The sequence below is a fragment of the Eublepharis macularius genome, chromosome 16 (assembly GCF_028583425.1).
Source record: "Eublepharis macularius isolate TG4126 chromosome 16, MPM_Emac_v1.0, whole genome shotgun sequence".
NCBI lineage: Eukaryota > Metazoa > Chordata > Lepidosauria > Squamata > Eublepharidae > Eublepharis > Eublepharis macularius.
The window spans coordinates 21,267,147-21,286,358 of record NC_072805.1 but is presented as its reverse complement, the minus strand read 5'-3'; the positions used below and the strand labels follow the sequence as shown (position 1 = coordinate 21,286,358).

The 19,212-nt window shown below is 43.0% G+C and overlaps 1 protein-coding gene across 2 annotated transcripts in view; it reads right to left on the bottom strand.

Annotated features, from left to right (window-relative positions):
• The window catches only part of CBFB (core-binding factor subunit beta), a 72,722-nt gene extending 58,558 nt beyond the window's left edge, over positions 1–14,164 (bottom strand). For both annotated transcript variants that reach the window (XM_055000876.1, XM_055000875.1), the window contains exons 1-3: positions 13,799–14,164; positions 8,959–9,045; positions 2,664–2,780 (exon numbers count right to left, since the gene is read on the bottom strand). In XM_055000876.1, coding sequence (XP_054856851.1) covers positions 2,664–2,780; positions 8,959–9,045; positions 13,799–13,876 — 282 coding nt within the window. In that variant the 5' untranslated portion in view covers positions 13,877–14,164. The remainder of the gene's footprint in view (positions 1–2,663; positions 2,781–8,958; positions 9,046–13,798) is intronic.
• Between the last annotated feature and the right edge of the window lie 5,048 nt (positions 14,165–19,212).

Below are 19,212 nucleotides of genomic sequence, written 5' to 3'. Positions count from 1 at the left end.
CACCCAAGCCAGACCAGCTCTCTCGGATCATTAAAGATTGGACAAAAATCAAATCATTGGTCAACTGACCATGGCCAAACAGTGTACAACATTCCACAAAGCCAAGAATGCAGCTTTGTAGGCGCTATCTTCCTAAACTTTTTAAAAAGTTTAATGGTGGTATAATTTGCTTAGCAGCAGCAGGAATAAGTGCTGTTTGCAGAGGCAAACCTTGTGGCATAGCACAGCTTCTCTGACTGTCTACTTACAGTAATTACAGTCATTTGCCCACAGGAACCAGCAGCTATCAGTGACAAAAAATGCTCATTACTTAGTCACAAATAGGTATTTTGGAAGAGCAACATATGATCATGTTTCCTTGCCAGTTCAACTTCTTCATACATTACTCTGCCCTCTCCCTGCCCTACCTCACGTCTCCAAATTTTGTACTATGATATAGAAACTTATAGCCTGTAGAGATTTTCTCAAAAAACATAGCAAACAAGTACCCACTGAGTATAAACACCTCTGCTGCGGAACTGAACTATTAATACTGAAACAGCACTGAAGGTAAGAGCCGCCATATTGCACCAGAACATTCAGGACAATAGTCCACTTCAAACATTTATTATTTCCCTATACATTCAGTCAATAACTATATATGCAGTGTTGTCCTGAATCAATGCAACTATTTTTCTACATCCTAAGTTTCAATATCCTAGCTCAAAACAAAATTAAGCAAGCTTCTTTTAAAATATGAAAAATATTAAACTAGGCATGTGCACAAACTCCAAGGGCTGGATCCAAAGGTTCCAGTAACAGTGGAGACTACCTCTGGTGCAACAAAATTTCATCTACTGGAACATGTCTTCCAGCAGAGGAGGGCTCCCTCCTTAGCAGAATGGAATCTTCAGCTCCAACCCCTAGAAGTTTCATTTACCTTAATTATAGTATTTGCAACCCTCACAATTTTATCTTAGGCAAAGTTTAATATAAAGTAATTGGAAAATCGTCAAGAACATAAGCAGCTGAAATTGCCCAGCTCAATCCAGGCTTGTCAGAGCTCGGAAACTAAGCAAAACTAGCCACAGTCAGTAACTAGATGGGAGACTAAACTAGGAAGACCAGGGTTTGGTAAGCAGAGGAAGCCAATGACAAATGACCTCTTTGACTCTTGCATGGAACACCCTGTGGATGGTTATGACTCAATGGCACTTTCTTCTTCTCTTATGACATAAAAGCTATTAACATAAACTCCTACATCCTCTAGAATTAGAGAGAAAACATAATACAGATCTACAGTGACACACAGATGGAAAAACCCCAATCACAGCTGATGGAAGATATTCAAAAGTATTTACTTTTTTATATTTATCTACAGCCCTCTATCCTAATCACTAAACAGCAGGAAGGGACAATTCATTTTACACTCACTACCATGGAAGATACACTACCAGAATGACTTTTCAAAGTAAATGTAATAATATCCACTCTCAACAAGAAGTTTGTCTAGAAAAAGTAGCCCTACCAAAATCTCTAATAAGAACAAATGTTACAGCTGTGGCCAAAATGGGACATAATGAACTCAGTACAGAAACTATCAGACTGGTATTTCTTCATGTACCAATTATCTGTGTTGAGATACAAGAATTGTTATGCCCCTCTTCACACAATGTTTTTCTTATGTTTGTAGGAAAAACTGAAAAATGTAAATATACCTCAGCATTTTCCAAACACACAAAGACTATCACTACAGGCACCTGGTGTGATTTTCACCCATGAGGTGTATGCTCTCTTTTGCACAAGATCCTCAGCCCTGTTCTATGTGATCTTGGAGATCTGTGCTTTCTAGACAATGGTAAAAAGTCTCAGCCCCCTTTAAAAGTTTGTATTTCTTTTACTGGATCCTCAGCATCACTGTCCATCCCTGGGGGATGTCCACACAATGGTATTTGGTAATTTATCTCTGTTCTGCAAACAGTAATATTAAACAGGAAAAGATAGCTACTTTTCATTAAGAACAGCTTCCATCTTAAATAAAAAATGTCAACTAAAGCCCTATAAGGTTAGTGTACAAGACTGTGCTCATCTCACCCCCTTTTGCATTCAAAGGCCCAAATAAGAATGTTATTGTACTAAACACTCAAACAGATGCTTTATTTTAGAAGCAAGGACAGTCACTTATCACCATTGTTGTGACTGAAACAGCCAATGCAGGACTTCAAAAGGATGCTATACAAAAAAACTGAACTATTTATTAGAATTAGTAATGCTAAAAAAATTCAGCGAGTCTTAGACAGCAATCCAACTTGATGTCCCTGCTCCAATGATCTGTTGGTACCTCATAGTGTCTCAAAGCCGCCAGCAAGTGCTGTTTTCCCCATCTGCTGCAAGATAAGAGAAATGCTAAATATTCTCCCCTCCCCTGAATTATCTTGCAGTTTTGCGAAGTCCATCAAGAACCACAAGGCTGCTGAAATATTTACATAAAACATGATCTACTTTTGTGTACAATTTAAACAAGTAACAGGAAACCATCACCATAAAAATAAACTACTAACATGATTCATAGCATACAGACATTAAGTAGGTCCACAGCAGAATCATTAAAGGTCTATGTTATAACCTTCAGTTCATACCCTAAGGCCTCTGGAAAACTATGATTTGAACTTTTTTGTCCTTACCTTGCCTCCCTCTCTTTCAAAGTCAACGTATTCTCGTGTTGGTGTCTGCCGTTGCTCCCCCTGCCAGCTGGCCGGAAAAAACTGGAGAGACAGATTGGTTCCTGTGGCCACAAAAGCCTTTTAGAAAAATCAATACAAACAGGATCAGAGAGCAAGACATTACATAAATTATGCAGGCAGTCATTTATTTTTACATCAGTTTGTCTTAAAGCCAAGCAGCATAAGAGAATACTCAAAGTCAAAAACATGAACTCATCATTTTTCTTAAGTATTAAGTTACAAACATCTGATTCCATTTTGACAACATTTGCCATTGGCTACCTCAGTTATAAGGTACAACAGAGAATCAATAATTTAAATTATTTTTGCAGACATCAGAATCTATTTCAGAATGCTATCTGAAAATCCTAAGCTAAGTTGCTGTTTAAGTCAATCTGGTTGGTTAGAATGCTTTAAGAGGTGCATTTCCCTAGAGTAAATAATTCTTTATGGAAGCTATAGCTTATGAAGAGAGTCTTAACTCTGCACAGTTTAAAATAATGTGGAAAACTCATTACTAAATTAAAGTTAGTGAATGTTCCACTGAAAGAAATGTTACCAACTTTATACAGGACTTGTGCATGTTACACACACTCTATAGAAGAACTACAGCAATAGTAAAAGAGAATAAAAAGAGATACTGAAAGTAAAATTTTCAATTCAAACAACAAAAGCCTTAGACATGCAGCCAAGTGCATTAACAATATTCTGTATTACATTAAGTAATCTTAAATACAGATAAAATTGTCAATACAAGTTTTGTGTATGTTATTTAAAGCAGGGGAATAGCATAAAATGTGGGCCTTCCAAAACTGATTACCTTGTACCAATATGATCTGATATGCAAAATTAAAATGGAATACAGCTAAGATGCACACTGCAATGTAATATGAAGACATAAAGCAGAAACCATTTCATAATTAATTAACATTGTCAGCCTTCAGAACTATTCAAACTACAAACTGGATTCAGGAGAGTCTGCCTATCTAGAGCACATGTGGAACATGGCTGTACTACTAGAGACTACTTATAGAAGTGAATTCAGCAAACATGGCTTGCGCTACCCAAAATCATAAAAGAATGTTTGCTTACATCATTAAATCATAGATCCTGTTAGCCATGTTAGTCTGTAGTAGCAAAATAGTAAGGAGTCCAGTAGCACCTTTAAGACTAACCAACTTTATTGTAGCATAAGCGTTTGAGCCACAGCTCTCTTCGTCAGATGCATTCATGCATCTGACAAAGAGAGCTGTGACTCTCGAAAGCTTATGCTACAATAAAGTGGTTAGTCTTAAAGGTGCTACTGGACTCTTTACTATCATTAAATCATAAAAATTCAGAGGAGGAATGAAAGAGAAGCAGCCATTTATTAGTATTTTATAAAGCTACATAATCGAAATATGGATCCCTGCTTCAAGGACCTCACAATCTAAAGAAAGTGGGGGCAGAATTCAACATATACAGTTACATAGGTTTTGTTTCAGTTGGGGATGATGACTTAGTTCCCCAGAGTTTTTCCAAAGGCAAAAGGATTTCCACTTGCAGACCACAGCTTTCTTACCTCTGCCTCCACTATAGTATAAGATATCTCCACATCTCCTTCCTGCCAGGAATAAGATGCATGTATGTGTGTGTGCGCGCGCACACACACACGAAAGTGTCCCCAAACTGTGACCAGCATAAACGTTTAGGTTATACTTTACTTAAGTATAACAGATACATTTTGCTGTTTCAAAATGCATGAGATTCATTGTACCATGCTTTCCCCGCAGCACTTAAGTGAAAATCTTTTTTAACTCATAGATATGAATCATAACAATTGATTTGTTATTTTAAAAGTTAGTAAATAATCTGAAGTTCTTTTTAGGTCTCAAGTTCTTTTTAGGTGCAGACATGGATGCTTACCAAACATACTCTGAATTCATTACATGTCAGCCACTAGAGATAATCTATACAGATTAGAATATCATTCTCACACTGTGACTTGTCACTAAACAACAGCACTGGCCATCTGATACTCTTGGATAGCCATGTATTGCTTAATTCTTACTTTGTAGTTTTAACAAGGTGAGAAAAAGCAACAGCTACCATATTAGCACTAGGATATACAGGATCCTAGTTAAGTGGCATCAAAACCAGACCTGCAGATCATACACTCAGAACTGTTCAAAGCTGGTGTCAACATGAAGTTAGTCAACTAAAGTTTTCTCTTAAATCTTATTCAAAGTGAAAGTATATTAAAATATCTTTAGTATTAAATACAAACCAAGTTAATTTATGGTTCACATTTCTTTACAAAGAAATTTCAAACCCTGTTTTAGAAAAGTAAGTGAATGTAAAGAATCTTTCTGGCCAACTGATTAACAGTCCAATGCCAAGCAAAGTTAGACCCTTCGAAGCGTATTTATCTCAGTGGACTTAGAAGGTTGTAACTCTGCTTAGGACTGCACTGTAAAAATGTTTTTTAAAAAATCTTTTAAATTATACCAAAATCTCCAGGAAGATTTGCAGACACTTCCTGATGGTAAGTGCAATTGGTCTACTGACTTATGTCGAAGCCATTTGTTAAAATGTGATCTAAAATGCCAATCAACAAGTTAGAATAGTGGATACCATTTTATTGCAGCTTTTGAAAATATTATTTGTAGTACAATGCCTGTCAAACTACATAAACTTTAATATCAGGCTCCAAGAGACAGGATCTCTGCAAGTAACAAGATAAAAACACACCAAGCTATGTCTTAGGGAAGAGCTAAATATAAGGTCAGGATCCCCCCTTCCAAATTTCAAAGCAAGCATGATCTGCAGCTTTGGTGCTGGGGCGGGAGGGAGCTTAAATCTTTCCTCTCTCCCATGCTGTTTCCCTCTAGCATGCTACTTGCCGTTTGGGAGGAAACATACAGGCATTCAGCTGGGTGCGTCGGTACTGGGCAGCACAGGAGCAGAGATTACCTCCCCACCAGGGCTACAGCCCCAAGCTAAACATCCCTGTAACTTCTCTAAAGTAAAACAAAAGCAATAGGAGACCTTGCTCGTGGATCTCCCACATCATATTAACTGACAATAAGAAGGTAGATTGTATTGTCGAAGGCTTTCACGGCCGGAGAACGATGGTTGTTGTGGGTTTTCTGGGCTGTATTGCCGTGGTCTTGGCATTGTAGTTCCTGACGTTTCGCCAGCAGCTGTGGCTGGCATCTTCAGAGGTGTAGCACCAAAAGACAGAGATCTCTCAGTGTCACAGTAACACTCAGTGACTGTGACACTGAGAGATCTCTGTCTTTTGGTGCTACACCTCTGAAGATGCCAGCCACAGCTGCTGGCGAAACGTCAGGAACTACAATGCCAAGACCACGGCAATACAGCCCGGAAAACCCACAACAACCATCAGAAGGTAGATTGTTCTGGACAGGACCACATTCATCCTGCAAAAGCAAACTCACAGCTTGGGATGCTGTTATATTTGGGTCTAATGATGGAGATGCAGGTCTCCTTTGTAGCTCAGCACTTTTAATTAGCTTTATTCGGCTTGCCAGTCATGGCCTTTTCCACAAGAGGCATGACCTGGCTACAGCCATCCACGTACTAATCACATCAAGATTAGATCACTACAGTGCTCTCCATTGGTCTGTCTTTGAAGATGATTTGGAAGCTTCCATGAGCATAAGACACAGAAGCAAGACTGCTGCCTTGCTCTAGGGGAACTTATCTATTGAAAAAGCTACACTGGCTCCCAAATTTACATTTATCCAAGACCCAGTGTGGTGCAGTAGTTTGAATGCTAGTCTAGAACTAGGAGGCTCAGGTTTGAATTCCCATTCTGCCATGGAAGCTTGCTGGGTGACACTGGATCAGTCACATACACACACAGCCTAACCTATCTTACAGGGTTGCTGGAAAGATAAAATAGGAGGAGAGCAATGTAAGCCACACTGGGTCCCCACAGGGGAGAAAGGTATGGTATAAATGAACTAAAATAAAAATACTTCGGGGTCCAATTTAAAGTGCTAGTCATCATCACTCTTAAATCCTTAAAAGGCCTGGGAATGTGTTGCCTATAAGTTTGTTTGCTCCTGTATGAGCTTATTTACTGAGATAACTGTTGGGAGTCCTCTGTATGCCTCATCTTCTGATGTGAGGTAGAGAGCTACAAGGGACTGGACTTTCTCCTTATTTTTTAATGCTCTCCCCACAGCCGGCTGTTACCAAGCATGTTGAGTTTTCAGCAGCAGGTAAAAATATTAACTTTTATTCGGTCCTTTCTTTAATTCACTTTAATGGCTCAAAACCTACTCTTGCTTAGGAAATCGCTTCTTTTTATATTGGTCATGTGTTCTTATTTTTTTTAAAAACCTGCTTATTGATTTTAAAGTTTTATGCTGCTTTTCCACCGACATAGCGTTAATGAGTTTTAAATTTTGCAAGCTCTTGACTGATTAAACTTATTGTTTTTCCAGTGCCAACAGTTAAAAGTTAGTATGTTTTGTTATACCGTATGTTTATCAGACACCTTGTGAACAAATAACATTTAAAAGAAACAAACAAATATAAGGGTCACCATCATCTGAATCACATATGGTTTGGAGTGTACCGAAAATTAACCAAACACAGGACTCCTCAGTTGATTTTCTGATATGCAAAAACAAAACATTTGGAAACAATGGAGGATACCTATTAAGTTTAGATGAAAAATGTAATCATCACAGGCCATCAATTAATGTGTATGGGCTTCATTAAAAAACTAAGAAACTAGAATCAAATAATGAGTTCCAGGCTTTTGTTTTGATATATCAAAACAGAGTAGTTTAACATTATAGGGCACTGAAGTGAACAATCTCTCTTATATTTCTGAAATATGAGCTTTTTATAAACATACTCAAAAGAAACAAATATTTTAATCTTTAAAACTATAAAAGCACAGCTAATGTGCTACAGTAGTCAGAATGGGCTTTTTGCCTTCAAAAAACCTTTACTATTCAACTATATTCTGTCATAATTACTGAAAGGCTAGCATTTGAACTACTTAAATGTACTTTAATTTTCCTGCACAGAGGTACTAAGGGCGCAATTCTACACACCCTTTCTTTAGACTAAACAACACCAAATACTGTGGTGCTTACTTTTGAGCAGATGCATCTAGGACTGCACTATCTATTCTGAGGGCTTTTCCTGCGGACATATTGTTCTGACAAAGGGAGCTTTGACTCTCAAAAGTTCATACCTTGGAAATCTAGTTGGTCGTTAAGGTGCTATTGGACCTGGATCTTGCTCTTATACTATTCTGCAGTAACAAATGTCTGCCAATAACTAACCCCTACTAAGTTCAAGCATAATTTCTAACTCCTTTTTATACTAATTTTGATATTAATTTTACATTGTAAGCCTGAGAGTTGAAATGTTTTCTTAAAATGTATTATATAGAATACTTAATAGTTTTACAGTACTATCCTAATAATCACTTCCTTCTAAGCCCAGATACTTCAATGGACTTAGAAAGTAGTAATTCTGTTTAGGATGGTAGAGTTGGGAACTTCTTAAATAAAATGATGAATTTAACAAGCAACACCACCATTTCAAAAATTTAGGGAGTCTAACCAGGTGTCTAAACAACTCAGTCAGTTACCTGTGGCTAAAAAGAACTGAGACAGCCAGGCAGGGCGATTTTTATAAACTCGAAGACAGCTAGTTATTTCAGGCCATTCAACTGATAGAACCACTACAAATGAACAGACAGGCTGATAAAAATTTTTGCATCATCTCTTACTATATGCTTTACACAGGGGAATGGAGAGAGAGACTAAGTAGTGTTTAAGTGAAATTTCAAGACTTCCTTTCTCACCCCTTTTGTAATTATTTTAGTAGCCTCTTCCACAGAAGATACATATACAATTTCTTTTCAAATAAATATGTATCAGTTAATCAGCACACCTTAAATATGCAGCTATTTTACAGAATTTTAATTGTAAGTTGTCTATTGGCATCTAATGATCTGACTTCTCAGATTTATAGATATGGCTGTACTAATTATTCTGTACTTTCTCATATGTTTGTGAGGGTCAGAACAAGCACTTTAGAATATTTATTTCATACAGGAATACAAGCACAAGGAAACAGAATGGTCTCTAAGCATCATACAGTTCATCCTTATTTGAAACAAGACTGACTATGAGTCCTAACTGTATTGAGCAAAAAAAAGGGACAGAAAAAAAACAATTAAATACATTTCATAAAAGCACGAAATATAAGGAAAGACACTCACAATCTCAGACCGTCCATCCCTGCAGGCATTCTGAAACCTGGCCTGTCTTTCTTCATGTGGTCTATCCCTGAAGCCAGTATATTTAATCTGCAAAGAACACAAGCCAAATCAAAAATTGAATCCTGCCTGCTTTACAGTATCTGCATAAAAGATAAGGACAAGGCTGCAGAGATCATGCACTGAAGCGTGAAGTGAGCCCTTTGCTGAGCTCCGATAGTACTCCAAACAAGCTGCAGCAAACCATTCCACTCCTTAAAAAGTTTTTTAGAAAAAGGTTTACACACCTCGTATGAAAAAGCAATCAACGTTTGAAAAGCCACACAATGTCTCCCACCTTATTTGTGTAGTGTTGCTTTAACTGTTTGAGCAAAGCACCCAGACAGCCAACTGAAGACTGCAGACAAGAGAACTGGGAGGTAAAGAGGAGACAGGGACATTGCTCATGCAGAAGGCTATGAGTAACATCAAGGAGGCCTGCTTTTTCCAAGTGCAATACTTGATAAAAGCTGCAAAGTGAAAGTCTGGGAATTGTGGCCATGAAAAAAGTGAAATTCATCATTGTCAGGAAGACACACAGCAGAGATGATAGTCAAGCCTCTTACCACATGAGAGTATGCCGTAAGTATTCATGGCAAGAAGAGGCATTAAATACTGCATAATTAGTAAATTTTCCCTAAAACAACTGCATCATTCATTCGCAAATACTTTGACAAGATAATGGGGAGAGCAGAAGGTACAAGCTACACCCAAATTCCATAATTTATGCATCTGCACTATAAATAAAAAACTAGTGTAATTGCACAAACAAATAAGTTTCTATGATGCATAGCTGCAGCCATGCATGGAGTTCAAGCATAACAGATTAAACCATCAGTACCCATAGAATTTATTTGGTTAGAATCATTTGGGGACCCTCAGAATGAATCACAGACACATTTTGAATTCAGCAGCAATAATTAAAGTCCTTGTATATTGCTCCAGCCCCAAAGCAACAGACTGAAATTCTATTTTAACTGCATCAGTAGCACACAAGGTAATAAATACTAGAGAATAGCTGGACATGGAAAGTACACAATGAAAAAGGGGAAATAGAAGCAACCACATATGGTTCAAATTCAGGAAGCTCCCGCGAAAAACATGTCCATATGGAGGATGTGACATGTTCACAGGAGCATTTCTTGAAAGTACAAAATGTTACATTATGCTTGAGTAGCAGAAACGTACTTGACTTACTAAAGCCCCTAAAACCAACTTTTATTTAAATTTAATTTAAAGAAAGAAAAATGTCATAATATGATCAGTTCATGGACTTTATCGTTTGCAGAGTTAAATGCATTCTTCAGAAGTGCTGCAGACAGGTGCTAAAAAGGGAGTGGTCAGAATGACAGTTTCATTTATAGTGGAGTTGTGAAGCATACAGGGCTTTCAGGCAACAAGTTTTGAAAAATTTAATAGAAGTTTGGATTATCCAAACTTTCATTAAATAACTTTGAAAACATCACACTGTCTCAACACAATTCTGTGCAAAAAATAAATACAGTGCTAACTAAATGCTTTAAAATGTCCATTTGCTACTCTCATTTTAAAGAAAATGTACGTATGGCAAAGTTGAGGGCACACGGTTGTGGTCTGCCTGCTCAGGATAAGCTGGACTTCTTGCAAGTCAGTCATCTGGTACGGAGCATTCCAAAGTGCTTTCTCTTGTTCAATTAATCAAGCAATTTGAATAATTTAATAATAAAAAATCTTTTTAACTGCAATAAAGGATGTGATGACAAATAAGTGGCAAACTAGTTAACTTTTTGGTAAACAACAATTTGGGACTTAATTGCTATTTCCCCCCCTTTCTTAGGTATTGTTTTTATTGCATTAGATAATCCTTTATCCTATATCGTACTTTAAACTGTCATCCTATGCTGGGCTTTTTACAGTATATTGCCTGCAACAACTTTAATAAAATGAGGAGGAAAAAGATGTAAACATAAAGCACTGAAAACACAGTTCATTTTCACAGTTAGACTCATGGTATTTCCAACTAATTAGCTCTGAACACCAGTGTATGCTCTTGGTTATTTCGCATATGGGGACAAAAAGATTGATTTGAGATACATTGGGGCAATTAATGTGCATTAGCCTCATGATACTCAAGAATATCTATTTAATTCCATCATGGTTTTGTATTGATAAACACCAAACCTAAAATAAGCATATATTGGAAGCTAGTGGGAAAACATACTCTTTAACCACCTTCCTTGTTAGAGCACAACTAATCCATGGAATCCACCAATCGTAGTTAGCAACACAACTAATCCATGGAATCTTTAGTTAAGCCATGTCAGATACACAAATTAATCTATTATTCCTTTGTAGGACCAAACAACCACTGCCAACAAACTGCTTCTTTGAGTAAATCTGGAAAGATACAGAGAAGTATAGTATCCTTTGGTAGGGGACTTAGGGAGCAATCCTAAGCAGGCCTGTTCGGAAATAAGTTCCATGTTATTCAACAGGATTTTCTCCCAGGAAAGTGTCCTTATTGCAACCTTAATTTGGATTGGTAAGCATCTTAATATCTGTATTCATTTTACAGTCAAAATTACACTAGACAAGAGTGCAGGTTCTTTCCCACTCCTCAGCCTCCTTTCCATGCTTGCTTAGGACTACAAATATTTAAAATCACCAACTGCAACACAACTGGTCTTGTGACATTTCGTAAACTTGCAAATTTTTATTCCAGCATAAGACTTTTGTGGACTAAAGCCCACTTTGTCAAATACATGTAATAGATACTCCTCTGGAATTACTACTGTGACATAACTGAATCTTACATTTTGCTATCACAGTTCAGATCAGAATGGCTAAAAAATAAATTTCCTTATCCTTTCAACAAGTGCTCACGGATCAGTTCTAACCATCGTTGGCAACTGAGAGCTCAGAATTAATAGTTATGAATTAACCAACATATGCAAAGTACATAATATATAAAATGAGGGGAGCTGAGCAGCAGGAGTGAGTAGTTTTTATTACCTTGGGACACCAGTTTAAGATAGAAGGGCTGTTTGGGATTTCCCCAGTGGAGAAGTGGGGCATAACTGTGAGAATATGGGCTGGGGAGATGCAATATAATCTTATGTGCATTCACTCAACAATAGAGACCCACCGAATTCAGTAAAGACTTTCAGCATGCTTACATGGAAATGTACATTACTGAATAGAGTGGAATCTTTCTTCAGAATATGAAAATCCACAGGATCTGTACTACCTTATGGCTGCAATCTTATATGGTAAAATGGCTGGAGGGCACATGATGCAGTAACCTTGATGAGGCTTGGGAGGCATGCTGGCAGTCCACTATAAGCGGCCTATTCCTGCATGGGGCAGGGCATTGGACTCATTGAGGAGCCAGCCAGCTAGCTTACAAAGAAATTTCCCAGTGGGTCGCTGCCCTGAAGGCAGATGGCCCCTAAAGTGCTGGAAACACTTTCACACAGGTAGTGATGGTAACACCTGTTGGCATCACTACCTTCTCTGGATCTGAGCCAAGCAGACCCTGTCACTGCAGGGAGCACTTGGCTCAACTTGCTCCAAGACTATTTATTGCCCTAGTCCATTTGGGTTGGTTTAGATGATCTCTGAGGTTACTTCCTATGCACATTTACTGACAAGCAGATATGCAATTACCCATTCCTACCCTGGAGCAATCAACACAACAGGCAGAAAAACATATACAAGGCTAGGGCTGAGGTTTTATACACCTGTAGATAAGGGAAAAAAGGTTCCTGAGGAATTACTTGGTTGTCCATGCCCAAGATGCTATGCAGCACTAACTACTGGGAGAAAACCTGCTGCAGCTTGGTAGGAGCTCATGTCAATATGCAACACTTCAGTAAGGACTGACATTGATACTTTGTGCACTTCCCATCAGTAGGCTGAGGAGGAAAGCCCCCTGCAGCTCATGAGGGGCACATTTCGGTATGTCACGCTTCCAGGAGCCCACCCAGCCATCCAACAAGGCTCACTTCCATACACCAACAGAGCAAAACAGCCCTAAGCAGCTCAGTAGGAGTTCACTTTGATACCCTATATTTGGAAGAACGCCCTCCACTGGTCAGCAAAGGCTCTCTTTGATAGAGAGTGCAGCTCTCTGACACTCGGCACGGCTCACTTTGATATCCTAGTTATAAGAACGCCTTCCACCGTTCAGCAACTGTCCCCTTCGACATGCAACGCTTGCAAGGCAACCAGCCCTCTGCAGCTCAGTAGCGCGGTTCATCTGGACAACCTATCCTTGCAAGAACGCCTTCCACGGTTTAGCAGAGGCTCCCTCCGGTATGCAACGCTTGCAAGACAGCCAGCCCTCTGCCGTTTGGTCAGGGTTCACTCGGGCACCCCTATCCCTGCAAGAACGCCTTGCACGGTTTAGCAGAGGCTCGCTTCGGCACGCCACGCTTGCAAGACGATTCCCCGCAGCTCAGCGAGGGCTCGTTTTGATACCGAGCGCACTTGGGACGGCTACGCCTGGGGTTGAAAAGGGCTCATCTGGGCACCCTACACTTAAAACAATAACGCCCCCACCCCGGGTCAGCACAAGCGCGAGTCGGGACGCCGCGCAGTTTCTGCCATCCGCAGGGGCTCGCTTCGATGCCACGGGAAACTTGGGAGAGCAGCCCGTGCACAGCCCGGCAGGAGATGAGGGCGACGGGCCGGCCGGGGAGAACTTTTCCCCTCCCCTTCGCGGGCGGCGGGCCGAGGGGAGATGCTGGCCGGGTCTCCTCGGCGCCTCTCCGTCTCCCCCTCCGCCGCCGCCCCGGCCGGGCTCCACTTCCGCCCCGCCGCTCACCTCGCACTCCCGGCTCAGCTTCCTGAAGAACTCCTCGTTCTCGAACTTGCTGCGCTGGTCGGGCACGACCCGCGGCATGGTGCGGCGGCGGCAGCCAGCCGGCCGGCCAGCCAGCGAGCGGACCGAGAGCCGCCGCCGTCGCCGAGAGGGGGGAACGCGGCGACCGGCCGGCCGACTCGGGCTCGCTTGGCTTCCCTCAGCCGGGCTGGGGCTCCTCCTCCTCGCCTTCTTCCCCCTCAGGCCAAGCCGGCTTTCGTCGCCTCACGCTCGTTGCCTCCCTCACGGGGGAAGAGAAGCCGCCTCGAAGAAGACTTGGCGCGAGCGAGCCGCAAACGGCCGAGGCTCGCGCCGCCGCCGCTGAGGCGTCTGTGGAGCCGGGAGGGGGGAGAGGGAGGAGGAGGAGGAGCGGCTCCCCCTCCCCTCCCGCCCCAGGCGCGCGACTTCCCCTCGCGCGGCTCCCCCTCCCCTCCCTACCCGTCAAAAAAAAAAAAAAAAGTCCGGCCGAACAGCCGCGCCATTCACAACTCCGAGGCCAGGGGGCTGCCTCGGCCCGTGCGCGCATGCGCCGCGGGGCTTGCGGGTGGAGAGGCAGACAGAGCCCGGGCGAGGGACGGCGGAGGCTTTCTCGCGAGTAAGACTGCACGCGCCTCCAACTTTCCGAACGCGTCCAGATTGACGCGCACTTGCACGGAGCTGGTGCGCGTCTGTGCATAGAGTTGCAGGTGGGTAGCCCTTGTTGGTCTGTAGTGCAGGAGCACCTTAATGAAGCTCATACCCTGGAAATCTGGAGCTCTGACTCTCGGAAGCTTACACTCTGAAAAGGTGCCGCTGGATTTGAATCCTGCTGTTCTGCCTCAGGCCAACACGGCTACCCACCTAAACTGCCCTGGAAATCTGGTTGGTCTTTAAGATGCTACTGGATTCTGTGCATATAGGCAGTTTCCCCTTGGGCTTTGGAACGCTGTACCTAGTATGGCACCGATCCAGGTTTGACGTTGCTGCAACAGACTAAGGCACAGGCTGCCTTTCTGCCCCGAACCTGCCGCCTGCTTTAGTCGGAAGCAAGTCCCCCTAAAACGGAAAACGTTGCAAGGATGGCTAGGCACCGCAGCCCTGCGGGGTTGCTTCGAAGCAAGTCTTAAATTCTACCGCATTTATTCTCGGGGGGGGGGGGGGAGAGAAGAGAGCAACAGCTCGCAGGTTTACTCAGAAGTAAGCCTCACTTGCTCCCGAGTAAATGCGCGCAGACTGGCCGGGCTGCAGCGAAAGTCTGTAGGCGTTAGAATGGCTTGCCGCACCAGTTTGTCTGCACTCCCTTATCCGACACCCAAATGGGTGAAGATTGCTGGAGAGCTCGAAAGCTTGCGCGTTTTCATGCTACTTTGGTTGGTGTTCTGTTTGCGAGGTTCTCCTTGGGACCAAGTTGGCTGCCTGCGACATCAGAAGTAAGTGGCTCCCAAGTAATCTGCCCTGGATTGCTGCCTGGGAGGAAGTGAGAAAAGATGTGCGTGCCTCTCTCGCAGCCTCACCCCGTGATTGACTGCAGGCAAACTCTGCCTAAGGGCATAAGGCGGCTACAATCCTGCGCACGGTTACTTAGAAGTAAGCCCTATTGAAATCAGTGGAGCTTAATTTTGAAAAAAACAGGATTGCAGTCTTGCGTGCTGTTTCTTGCAAGCCATCAAAGCGGGATTTACGCCGGGTCGACGGGCTTTGTGCTGCAATGAACCCGGTGCGCATTCCGGGGAGGAAAACCCGCACTGAAAGCGGGGAGCCGACTTTTGAGCAAACAGCGATGGGATCGGGAACTCGCTCTGTGGCTGGTTACGGAAGACTGGGAGAGGAGGAGGATGGAGGGCGGTTGAGTCATTTGCAGCTCCCGTCACCGCCACCACAGGCACACACACACCGACACACTCACAGCTCTCGCACACAGTCGCCTTGTCTCGTTGGTTTCCGGCTTCCTGCTTGCGAGCTCTCGGGTTGACTCGTGGCTGCTACTGAGAGGCGCAAGTTCTCACGCCTGGGGCTGCGGCCGTTGCGTAGCTGCCGGTCATTTGGCTACTCTGCCAGTAAGAAATAAAAACAAGGCCAAAGTGGATCGAGTCCCAAAGTCGCTCATCTAAACACCCCGCCCCCCACCAAGCCTAGGACATGATATACTTACTTACAAACTTGCTTCATTTATACTCTTGCCTTTCTCTCCCCTGGGGACCCAAAGTGGCTTATAGCATCGTTGTCAACTTCAGTTTATCCGCACGACAAACCCTGCGAGGTAGGTTAGGCTGAGAGTGTGTGACTGGCCCACGGTCACTCAGCAGACTTCCGGGGACTCCTAGAGCCTGGGCCCTCACTGTAGCCGCTACATCACACTGGGTCTCGCGAGCATACGGATTTAAAGATGACTTTAAGGGGGGAGAAAATTCATAGAATCATAGAGTTGGAAGAGACCTCCCGGGTCATCTAGTCCAACCCCCTGCACAGCGCAGGAAATTCACAACTACAGATTCAATTGTGATGAAAAGGAATGTCCACATTTGGAGGCAGTAAACCTCTGGATACTGGTGCTAGGAGGCAACATCAGGGAAAGACCCGTCCCGTTGTTGGCCCTTCATAGTAACTGGCTGGCTGCTGTGTGAGACAGGATGCTGGACTCAATGGCGCCCTGGTCTGACCCAGCAGATTTTTTATGTCTAACCCCCCTTCCACCCTGCCAAGAGTCTGTCTCCTAATCTCAGCAGACCATTCATCCAGGAGTGCTCTTTGGAATATACGTATGCATCCTCATACACGTGGTCATATGTTTTTTAATTCCCCTGCCCCAGGGCTTTTTTTCTGGGAAAAGAGGTGGTGGAACTCAGTGATTGCCAGCATAGGGGGCAACTCTTGGCAGGAGATAGTGCCCTTGAGTACCACATGTGCATGCGCAAAGCGCACACGCTCCCAGGACCGCTCAATGACATCACTTTCGGTCAGCTGGAACAAGGGAAGAGTTTTTTAAAGTTTAAATCGCCCCCGGCGAAAATGGTCACATGGCTGATGGCCCCGCCCCCTGATCTCCAGACAGAGGAGAGTTTAGATTGCCCTCCGCGCCACTAAATCTAAACTCCCCTCGGTCTGGAGGTCAGGGGGCGGGGCCACCAGCCATGTGACCATTTTCAAGAGGTGCTGGAACTCCGTTCCACCGTGTTCCGGATGAAAAAAAGCCCTTCCCCCCATTTTAAAGACTCAGAGCCAAGCTACAAGTGACGAATTACACTTACCTTCGTCACTTGTAGCTTGGCTCCCAGGTTCAGCTGTCTAATGTGTTGACCCATTCCATAATGCTGTATTGCCGTTTTAATGAAACCAAAGTGGAGTTGTCTTTCTTTCAGAACAATCTTAAGGCCAGGTGAGAGGAAGAGAACAAGGTGACCTGAAAAGGGAGCTTCAGCAACAGCCTATAAATGGACCTACTAACAAAAAAAATCCTGAAACATACACGAAATGTATCCAAAATTTGGTTCAGAAAAGCCCATGTTTGCTTTCAGTATGCATATTTCTGGCCACAGAGTCTCATCTTCAAATTGTAGTTAGCAGCTGGAGAGATTTGGCAAATACTTTACAGTTTAGTCGTCAGATTTGCACCTTCTAAGAAGGCATTATCAGATATTCAAAGCAGCAAATACAGACATGTCCAACTTTTATGGGATCAACATTATCCACTAGCAGCAGGGTTTTGCGAGAGATCTGTCAATCTCTCTTACCATCTTGGAGATCCATCCAGGTCCCCAATGCCAGTAATCTTTCATCACTCTCTGTTCTCCAATCTAATTTCCATAATTGAGTGAACATTGTCTCTGCATAATGGTTGGAAAACTTTATGCCAATATCAGATACAGGACTTTATATTTTCCTAGCAATCTGTTACTTTGGGTCTGATGGACTGCTTGGGGGTACTGCTATTTGCCTACTGGGGTATTATGTATTTATTTATTTATACCCCATTTTTCTCCCTACTTCCTCAGAACAGCTACCTTGTGCGACAGGTTAGGTTGAGACAGTATGACTGGCCCAAGGTCACCCAGCAAGCTTCCATGCCAGAGCGGGGATTCAAACCCAAGTCTTCCAGATTCTGGTCCAGCAATCTAACTGGGAGCCAAGCTACAAGTGACGAATTACACTTGCCTGGCAAGTGAACAGACTCACGTGTATTTTTCCCTGTTCACTTGGAGAGCAAGGCTGATTCCACACACGTTGGATAATGTACTTTCAATGCACTTTAGCAATCGTTTGGAAGTGGATTTTTTGTTTCACACACGAAAAATTCAGTTCCAAATGATCTCTAAAGAGGACTGGAAGTGCATTATCCAATGTGTGCAGAATCAGCCCAAGTGAATGGCAAGTGAACAGGGAGGAATACACATGAGTCTGTTCACTTGCCAGGCAAGTGTAATTTGTCACTTGTAGCTTGGCTCTCAGACCGGAACTACAAGTGACAAAAGGCACAGATTGGACGCTTGTCAGCTTCCCTCAAGTTTTGATGGGAAATGTAGGCATCTTGGTCTTGCAGCTTGGCTCTCTGACTGCTGTCCAACGGACGTTTCAACTGTCACTTGTCCAACATTCCGCCAAGCTGCCTACATTTCCCATCAAAACTTGAGGGAAGCTGACAAGTGTCCAACCTGTGCCTTTTGTCACTTGTAGTTCCGCTCTCAGTGTCCAGTAAGTTTCCCCAATAGGGCAAATAGTGGATCTCCCAGAGCATTTTGGATGCGAAAAACAGCACCGGGGGGGGGGGGGGAGCCTGAAGCTCCTCCTCCTTGCATGGTCTTGATCCATTTGGGCCTGTGCTCTCTTGGGAATTGTCTGACCCAGATAGCTTGTGGTCCACCACGTGAGGGTGAATCAGCCCTGAGTCAGATCATGCCCCCATCTAGCTCTGTATGATCTCTGCTGACTCAGAGCCCTTCAGGATTTCGAGCAGAGAAAGGGCTTTGGTGACATCTGCTACTCAAGATCCTATAACTGGAGATGTTGGAGGTTGAATCTGGAGCCTTGCGCATGGAAAGCAGATTTTTTTTTACTGAGCAACAGCCTCCCTCGTGGATCTTTCATACTTGAGCCTTCTCTGCAAACCGGATGCATGAACAAGTAGCTTTGGAGACTCGGTTTTGGAAATCCCAAGTTTGCTTTCATTATGTGTAGTCCTAGCCATAGATTCTTGTCTTAAGCTTGCTCAACTGCTGGGGAAATTTGGTAAACATTTAGACCCTGAAAATCACATAGTCCTCAAATTTGCATCTTCTTGGGACAAATAACCACACGTTCAAAACAGCAAATACAGACACTTCCAGCTTTTATGGTAGGGGTCTCCAGTGAGGAACCCAAGCGCACTACGGCACCCAATGACAACTTTCTTGGTGCCCATCAGA